Consider the following 9,838-nt stretch of genomic DNA (forward strand, 5'->3'; position numbering starts at 1 on the left):
GGTTATTGGTCTTTCTGGGGGTGGGTTATTGGTCTTTCTGGGGGGGGGTTATTGGCCTTTCTGGGGGGGGGGTTATTGGTCTTTCTGGGGGGGGGTTAATGGTCTTTCTGGGGGGGGGTTATTGGTCTTTCTGGGGGTGGGTTATTGGTCTTTCTGGGGGGGGGGTTATTGGTCTTTCTGGGGGGGGGTTATTGGCCTTTCTGGGGGGGGTTTATTGGGTGACTTACATAATGATCTAAATTAGGTCATATTAGGGTAATATGCTATATTACAGTAGACTAGAGGCTGCCTGTCCTGCTGTAATTCATCTCCAGTCCTATAGATGGCAGCAACACTAGCGTCACCCACTCTGAGCGCTGACGACCACAACAAGAGGAGGAAAGACAAGGCAAGGCTCCTGTCGTTGGGTTTTTGTCTAGACGGGATACAGTTTATGTCAGAAATTTTCATAACAGGTTAGGAGAATTTACTCAGCAGTTTAGGAGAATTAACGTACCGGGTTAGGAGAATTAGGTTCATGTTAGGAAAAGTGTTAGGGTTACGGTTTGCTAAAATTGAATATGTTTTTTTTAAACTTTTGACGTGAATTTGACATAAACTGTATCCCATCTAGCAGTGACCCCTGCGTCGTCGACTGCAGCCTTGCGTGACAACACCAGAAAGGATTCCTGTTTCGCCTATAGCTTTTTTTTCTCTCGACAATTTGTTATTCACGAAGGGGAAAATCGTATATTTACACGTTTAATCGACACGTCGACCAATGTTAAATGTTCTATTTTGTGTTCTAAAGTGGATAAAAGTTACGGAAAACCTTCAAATGGAGGCTTGCTGAGCAAAATGGCTGGGCGCACTGAAATGTGAAACATTGTAAGGTTAGCAGTATCAGCAGAAACAACTGGCACAGCAAGGGCGTTTGTAAATCCCTTAGTCGCAGAAATACCATTTTTCACCTCTGGATGTGAAACATCACTGTAAGCCATTTGTTAGTGGCGTCATTTCTTATTGTCGATAGCTAGATTTATCGACAACTTCGTCGTGTATTTTTCCATGGGATTTCTGCTTGACTGACTTGGCAGTGTGACCGCATTCTGTTATTGTCTCGAAGCTCAGCTGTGGATTGTCACCGTTCACTTCAACTGTCGATTAAAATTACAAGGAGCGACAGCCGGACCGAGTCAGGAGTTTGCTTTTTGGTGTGACAATATATATTTTTTTTATTGTTTTCGACAGAGACCGATGAGATTGTCTGCGGTGTGCTAACTAAGCGACATTAATTAGCAACACTCTGCTATTGTTGACACAGCAGCTGGGGGGCTTTAACTCTCGAAACGACACACCTGCCCATTTTATTATAAAAACCCAATCAGACACCTTTTTTAATTGAACCTTTGAACACTTTTGACTTTTTTTTTTCAACAGATAAATATCCCCCACCAAAAAAATAAAATAAACCTGCAATCATGGGTGAATTCCTGAAATACATCGACTACGACCACAAGACCAGCTTCTTGAAGATGTTGAACCAACAGAGGATGGAAGGGGACCACTGTGACGTTGTGGTTGTGGTGGAAAACGTTGAGTTCAGAGCTCACCGCTGTGTCCTGGCCGCCTGCAGCATCTACTTCAAGAAGCTGTTTAAAAAACAGAACGATGTGGACAACTCCATCGTGGAGCTCGACTTCATCCGTTCCGACATCTTCGAGGAGGTCCTCAATTACATGTACACCGCCAGGCTCGCCGTCCGCAAAAAGGACATCAACCTCATGATGTCCTCCGGACAGGTGCTGGGGATCGCCTTCCTCGACAACCTGTGTTCACAGAAGCGTGAGCCCAACATGAAGCCGAGTCGTGAGAACCAGGCGCCAGGGGACGGTATGAGGGCCCAGGATGCCATTTTGAAAGAGCTGGCCATGGAGGAGGTGAGGAAGAACAGCTTCTACGATGGAGGGATGGAGGCCATGGGCTCCGGAGGGCCTCACGGGGTCCCTCCTCACTTCGGCGGGAACATGTCTAAAGACCCCCACGGCGCCCACGGCTGGACCTCCTCCTCTTCCTCCTCCAGCGATATGAAGCTTGACTACCTGCTGTACGGCCACCGCTCTGACGGCATCCACCCGGGAATGAAACCGGGCGGAGACGGCCCCAAGAAAGACAAGTCCCACCTTGCCCACCGTCCGTTCGCTTGCGAGGTGTGCCCCAAAACCTTTACCACCCAGGCCCACCTCAAAGAGCACCTGAAGATCCACACGGGCTTTAAGCCGCACCGCTGCCTGGTCTGTGGCAAAGCGTTCATACGAGGGCCCGACTTAAAGCGACACGAGAGGGTACACAGCAACGAGAGACCCTTCGGATGCCAGATGTGTGAAAAGGCCTTCAAGCACAAGTCCCACCTGCGTGACCACGAGCGGCAGCACCGAGGGGAGAGGCCCTTCAACTGCGGCTCCTGTGAAAAGGCGTTCATCAAAGCGTCCGACCTGAAGCGTCACTGGAACACGATGCACAGCCAGCGTAGAACGCTGTCCCCCGCCGCCGCCACCGCCCCGGGCAGCATCCAGGGAGACGCCGACACGCAGAGCCAGAGGGACTGGAAGCTAGAGGCTGGGCCACACTCGTAAGGACGGGACTGTTACACACACACACACACGCACACCATGCATACATAGCGACATACTCATGCATTGCACACTGTCACACACACACACACACACACACACATATGAATACACGGCCTGTGATATGTATCGATGTGTAATATCCGATGAGAAGAGGGAGGGATCGTAACATGTCCGTTACTGTAATGACAGAATGGATGCTAATCTGATCCTGTTGAATCGTTGAACTACGTTACGTTTTTCATTTATCCCCGACTTCATGTAAAAAAAATAATAATCATGTTAAACTTTACTTCTCTATCTGCTACTATGAACGAGTATATTTTTCACAGGGAAAAACATTGTTGCTATTTAGACAGGGAGGGGGATTCTATAATAATTATAACTTTATTCCACTTTTACTTTATGTTACGTTTTGTAAGTGTTTTTCGTTGTTTAACCTTAACTGGATTTTAAGAGAAGAGGAAGAAGATTCTCTGCATAAAATGTGTTGTTTTCCATATATTCTCCTGTTGATTGTTTTTTAAATGGGTGTCTAGTTGTGCTGATTGATATTTACACTGTAAAAGGTAACCGGAGTCACCCTTCTTCATTTGATACAGGTTATACCAAAGTCTTGGGGGCTGTTTTGTTAGATAGCAAGGCTCCCTAGTCAATTTTGGAAGTAAAAATCCAACCTTTTTCTTTTGTTGTTGATTTTGACAAGCAGTCTGAACAGGCTGTTTCATCGTCTGTTTCACACCTAGCAGCATGAGTCCGACTAGATCTACTGTTATACAGTATCACTAGCCCATCATCGAGCTACCGTCGGAGAGAGAGACACATTTACATTTAAGTCATTTAGCAGACGCTCTTATCCAGAGCGACTTACAAATTGGAAAGTTCATACATATTCATCCTGGTCCCCCCGGTGGGAATTGAACCCACAACCCTGGCGTTGCAAGCGCCATGCTCTACCAACTGAGCCACACGACACCACGTCTGTATATACTGTAACGTGACTAGTTGCACCATTTAAAACATTTAGAAACACAAAATGACCGTATTATGCACATTTAGCGTTGTTCTCTTACACTTTGAAAATAAACCCGGATTTGTTGAGTTGATTTCTCTGATTGTCAACATCTGATTTCTTTGTTTTATGAATTCAGTACCTGTGCTTAGTATAAATGTCTATAGCAGTCCAGGGGCACATTCTCTGGTCAATGTAAAGTTACAGTAAGTTATGATATTCTCAGGTCAGGGAGGATGTGTGTCCTAGATGGCACCATTTTCACTATGTAGTGCACTACTTTAAACCAGGGGTCCATAGAGCTCTAGACAAAAGTAGTGCACTACTTTAGACCAGGGGTCCATAGAGCTCTAGTCAAAAGGAGTGCACTACTTTAAACCAGGGGTCCATAGAGCTCTAGACAAAAGTAGTGCACTACTTTAGACCAGGGGTCCATAGAGCTCTAGTCAAAAGGAGTGCACTACTTTAGACCAGGGGTCCATAGAGCTCTAGTCAAAAGGAGTGCACTACTTTAAACCAGGGGTCCATAGAGCTCTAGACAAAAGTAGTGCACTACTTTAAACCAGGGGTCCATAGAGCTCTAGTCAAAAGGAGTGCACTACTTTAGACCAGGGGTCCATAGAGCTCTAGACAAAAGTAGTGCACTACTTTAAACCAGGGGTCCATAGAGCTCTAGACAAAAGTAGTGCACTACTTTAGACCAGGGATCCATAGAACTCTAGTTAAAAGTAGTGCACTACTTTAGACCAGGGGTCCATAGAGCTCTAGACAAAAGTAGTGCACTATACAGAAAATAGGGTGCCATTTGGGAAGCAGACAGGTTACAGTGTTTATTTACCCTAAACCCAGAACAGTGTGCCCAGCGTGTGATGTGAGAGGGTATCGTGACATCCAGAGGCCTATTTTCAATTCTCCTCTTCTCACGGAAGCAACGCAGTCACGCTAGCACGCCCCCTCAACGATATAAACTTCCTGGATTGGATGATATTTCCTCACCAATCCAAATCTTTTAAAATCCTGTGTGGGAGGAGTCAATGAGGGGGCGAGTCAATGGGGGAAGGGGGCGGAGTTGTGCCCTGGCAGGACCACTCACAACGTGAAAAGAGTTATATCATATCCTATGAACATTTTACACCTACAAAGAAAATATATATATATTTTTTAAATAAAATGTATTACTATTCATTTCACTGGACCACAGTTCAGAAACTGACATTTGAATCCTATTAGAATATTTTTGAAATTGCTAAAATAGAGATCAGTTCAGCCAATCAGTGATGTGAAAGCGTCCGGGTTGGAAGCCTGGTCCGCTAATCTAATCTCACCATCCAGGAAACACGGAAGAATGAATACGCTTCAGCGCCTAACCCCAAATCAATCCCTCACGCTCCTTTTTCCCCCCAGTATAAATTTGGGATATCCGTAAACAACCGAGCGCAGATTCCACCTATCAGATGACAAGATAGAGTTACTAACTTGTTGTTTCTACACGTCCCTATTGAATCAGATCCAGGTGTCGAGAGTTAGGAGTTGATAACGTCAAGACGGGAAGGCGCGTCGCATGTTGAAACAAGTTCCCCTACCAGGCCTTCAACACTAGATGGTGTCCTGCACGCAGATATACACTTCTACTGGCCAGTACAGACACTTTCAGAAACTATTCACACACTTATCTATCTTATCTTGGGATTGAATTGTTGTTTGTCAACGATCGACCCCCCCAAAAAATACTATGTAATGTCAACAACGCAAGAAAAATCTGAATCTTTGTTATAAAAATGACTGAGAAATACATCGCTAATATATTTTGATTTACGTAAGTAAGTATTCAACGCCCGAGTCAATACATGTTAGAATCACCTTCGGCAGCGATTACAGCTGTGAGTCTTAACAGTTTAACACACCTGGATGGTACAATATTTACACGTTATTCTTCAAGTTCTGGCAAGTTGGTTGTTGATCGTTGCTAGAAAGCCATTTTCAAGTCTCGCTATAGATTTTCAAACCGATTTAAGTCAAAACTGTAACTAGGCCACTCAGGAACATTCAATGTCGTCTTGGTAAGCAACTCCAGTGTAGATTTGTCCTTGTGTTTCAGGTTATTGTCCTGCTGAAAAGGTGAATTTGTCTCCCAGTTTCTGGTGGAAAGCAGACTGATCCAGGTTTTCCTCTTGGGTCTATTCCGTAACATCCCATCATGCTTAGTGTCATGTATAAAAATGTCCAGTTGCCCATTATTTTATCTACCATGGCTAGAAGAATAGATCTCAGTGTATTTGAAAGAGGAGTCTCACAGGAGCATAGGGGATTTAAAGTGTGTGTGTGTGTGTGTGTGTGTGTGTGTGTGTGTGTGTGTGTGTGTGTGTGTGTGTGTGTGTGTGTGTGTGTGTGTGTGTGTGTGTGTGTGTGTGTGTGTCTGTCTCAGTCGCCAGATCTCAACCCAATTGAAAACTTCTGGGAGATTCTGGAGTGGCGCCTGAGACGGCGTTTTCCAACACCATCAACAAAACACCAAATGATGTAATTTCTCCATGACAGAATGGTGTCTCATCCGTCCAATAGAGTTCCAGACACCTGTAGAATCTATACCGAGGTGTATTGAGTCTGTTCTGGTGGTGACCCAACGCCCTATCAAGACACTCGATGTTGGGGTTTCCGTTATTTGGGCAGTTACCTGAAACAAACTGTCTTTCTATACTGTCTCTGTCCTTAGTAACTCTGTCTGTGTCCTTAGTGTAACTCTGTCTGTGTCCTTAGTAACTCTGTCTGTGTCCTTAGTAACTCTGTCTGTGTCCTTAGTAACTCTGTCTGTGTCCTTAGTAACTGTCTGTGTCCTTAGTGTAACTCTGTCTGTGTCCTTAGTAACTCTGTCTCTGTCCTTAGTAACTCTGTCTGTGTCCTTAGTAACTCTGTCTGTGTCCTTAGTGTAACTCTGTCTGTGTCCTTAGTAACTCTGTCTGTGTCATTAGTGTAACTCTGTCTGTGTCCTTAGTGTAACTCTGTCTGTGTCCTTAGTAACTCTGTCTGTGTCCTTAGTGTAACTCTGTCTCTGTCCTTAGTAACTCTGTCTGTGTCCTTAGTAACTCTGTCTGTGTCCTTAGTAACTCTGTCTGTGTCCTTAGTGTAACTCTGTCTCTGTCCTTAGTAACTCTGTCTGTGTCCTTAGTAACTCTGTCTGTGTCCTTAGTAACTCTGTCTGTGTCCTTAGTGTAACTCTGTCTCTGTCCTTAGTAACTCTGTCTGTGTCCTTAGTAACTCTGTCTGTGTCCTTAGTAACTCTGTCTGTGTCCTTAGTAACTCTGTCTGTGTCCTTAGTAACTCTGTCTGTGTCCTTAGTAACTCTGTCTGTGTCCTTAGTAACTCTGTCTCTGTCCTTAGTGTAACTCTGTCTGTGTCCTTAGTAACTCTGTCTGTGTTCTTAGTGTAACTCTGTCTCTGTCCTTAGTAACTCTGTCTCTGTCCTTAGTAACTCTGTCTCTGTCCTTAGTGTAACTCTGTCTCTGTCCTTAGTGTAACTCTGTCTCTGTCCTTAGTAACTCTGTCTCTGTCCTTAGTGTAACTCTGTCTGTGTCCTTAGTAACTATGTCTGTGTCCTTAGTAACTCTGTCTGTGTCCTTAGTGTAACTCTGTCTCTGTCCTTAGTGTAACTCTGTCTGTGTCCTTAGTAACTCTGTCTCTGTCTGTGTCCTTAGTAACTCTGTCTCTGTCCTTAGTAACTCTGTCTCTGTCCTTAGTGTAACTCTGTCTGTGTCCTTAGTGTAACTCTGTCTCTGTCCTTAGTAACTCTGTCTCTGTCCTTAGTAACTCTGTCTCTGTCCTTAGTGTAACTCTGTCTGTGTCATTAGTGTAACTCTGTCTCTGTCCTTAGTAACTATGTCTGTGTCCTTAGTAACTCTGTCTGTGTCATTAGTGTAACTCTGTCTCTGTCCTTAGTAACTCTGTCTGTGTCCTTAGTAACTCTGTCTGTGTCCTTAGTGTAACTCTGTCTCTGTCCTTAGTGTAACTCTGTCTCTGTCCTTAGTAACTCTGTCTCTGTCCTTAGTAACTCTGTCTGTGTCCTTAGTGTAACTCTGTCTGTGTCATTAGTGTAGCTCTGTCTCTGTCCTTAGTAACTCTGTCTGTGTCCTTAGTAACTCTGTCTGTGTCCTTAGTGTAACTCTGTCTCTGTCCTTAGTGTAACTCTGTCTCTGTCCTTAGTAACTCTGTCTCTGTCCTTAGTAACTCTGTCTGTGTCCTTAGTGTAACTCTGTCTCTGTCCTTAGTAACTCTGTCTGTGTCCTTAGTAACTCTGTCTGTGTCCTTAGTAACTCTGTCTGTGTCCTTAGTGTAACTCTGTCTCTGTCCTTAGTGTAACTCTGTCTGTGTCCTTAGTAACTCTGTCTGTGTCCTTAGTAACTCTGTGTGTGTCCTTAGTAACTCTGTCTGTGTCCTTAGTAACTCTGTCTCTGTCCTTAGTGTAACTCTGTCTCTGTCTGTGTCCTTAGTAACTCTGCCTGTGTCCTTAGTGTAACTCTGTCTGTGTCCTTAGTAACTCTGTCTCTGTCCTTAGTAACTATTTCTGTGTCCTTAGTAACTCTGTCTGTGTCCTTAGTAACTCTGTGTGTGTCCTTAGTAACTCTGTCTCTGTCCTTAGTAACTCTGTCTGTGTCCTTAGTAACTCTGTCTCTGTCCTTAGTGTAACTCTGTCTGTGTCCTTAGTAACTCTGTCTCTGTCCTCAGTAACTCTGTCTCTGTCCTTAGTAACTCTGTCTCTGTCCTTAGTAACTCTGTCTCTGTCCTTAGTGTAACTCTGTCTGTGTCCTTAGTAACTCTGTCTGTGTCCTTAGTAACTCTGTCTCTGTCCTTAGTAACTCTGTCTCTGTCCTTAGTGTAACTCTGTCTGTGTCCTTAGTAACTCTGTCTGTGTCCTTAGTGTAACTCTGTCTCTGTCCTTAGTAACTCTGTCTCTGTCCTTAGTAACTATTTCTGTGTCCTTAGTAACTCTGTCTGTGTCCTTAGTAACTCTGTGTGTGTCCTTAGTAACTCTGTCTCTGTCCTTAGTAACTCTGTCTGTGTCCTTAGTGTAACTCTGTCTCTGTCCTTAGTAACTCTGTCTCTGTCCTTAGTGTAACTCTGTCTGTGTCCTTAGTAACTCTGTCTCTGTCCTTAGTAACTCTGTCTCTGTCCTTAGTAACTCTGTCTCTGTCCTTAGTAACTCTGTCTCTGTCCTTAGTAACTCTGTCTCTGTCCTTAGTGTAACTCTGTCTGTGTCCTTAGTAACTCTGTCTGTGTCCTTAGTAACTCTGTCTCTGTCCTTAGTAACTCTGTCTCTGTCCTTAGTGTAACTCTGTCTGTGTCCTTAGTAACTCTGTCTGTGTCCCTAGTAACTCTGTCTGTGTCCTTAGTGTAACTCTGTCTGTGTCCTTAGTAACTCTGTCTGTGTCCTTAGTAACTCTGTCTGTGTCCTTAGTGTAACTCTGTCTCTGTCCTTAGTAACTCTGTCTCTGTCTGTGTCCTTAGTGTAACTCTGTCTCTGTCCTTAGTAACTCTGTCTGTGTCCTTAGTGTAACTCTGTCTCTGTCCTTAGTAACTCTGTCTCTGTCTGTGTCCTTAGTGTAACTCTGTGTCCTTAGTAACTCTGTCTGTGTCCTTAGTAACTCTGTCTGTGTCCTTAGTGTAACTCTGTCTGTGTCCTCAGTGTAACTGTCTCTGTCACCTGTACTTCTAATGTATATAACTAAGATTCAAGGTAAAGCACTGATCTTGGGGCTTAGAAAGTAGTTAATTGGAGTTAAGTAAGGAATCTATTCTCATAATGCTTTTCATTGTACGGCAGGGGAATTCACCTCATCCTAACCAGTCTCTGGATACAATGAAAAGCCCAGAGCCTGCAATCACACACACACACACACACACACACACACACACACACACACACACACACACACACACACACACACACACACACACACACACGCAGAGCCTGCAATCAACTGCACACACACACACACACACACACACACACACACACACACACACACACACACACACACACACACACACACACACACGAGCACGGCTGTACAAACACATCCCAAAATACACTTCCTGTGTACAACGGTGATGAAACACATACGTTCTGTGTTCAGCTGACACAGTATCTCGTATTGCTGTATTACTTTGTCTCATTAAACAGGAAACTAGCTCACTAATTAGTCCCTCGTGCGTCAGTCAG

General features: G+C 44.4%; 1 protein-coding gene across 1 annotated transcript; it reads left to right on the plus strand.

Moving 5' to 3' along the window:
* The first annotated feature begins 433 nt into the window (after nt 1-433).
* Nucleotides 434-3,718, plus strand: LOC129823549 (zinc finger and BTB domain-containing protein 14-like). Its single transcript, XM_055882372.1, has one exon. It carries the CDS (start codon nt 1,461-1,463, stop codon nt 2,613-2,615), a length of 1,155 nt encoding a protein of 384 aa, XP_055738347.1. The 5' UTR covers nt 434-1,460; the 3' UTR covers nt 2,616-3,718.
* The last annotated feature ends 6,120 nt before the right edge of the window (nt 3,719-9,838 follow it).

This window comes from Salvelinus fontinalis, chromosome 26, assembly GCF_029448725.1.
Source record: "Salvelinus fontinalis isolate EN_2023a chromosome 26, ASM2944872v1, whole genome shotgun sequence".
Taxonomy (NCBI): Eukaryota; Metazoa; Chordata; class Actinopteri; order Salmoniformes; family Salmonidae; genus Salvelinus; species Salvelinus fontinalis.

Excerpts from the sequence above, each read along its gene's own strand:
- LOC129823549 (XM_055882372.1), top strand. The coding sequence starts at position 1,461 with ATGGGTGAATTCCTGAAATACATCGACTACGACCACAAGACCAGCTTC.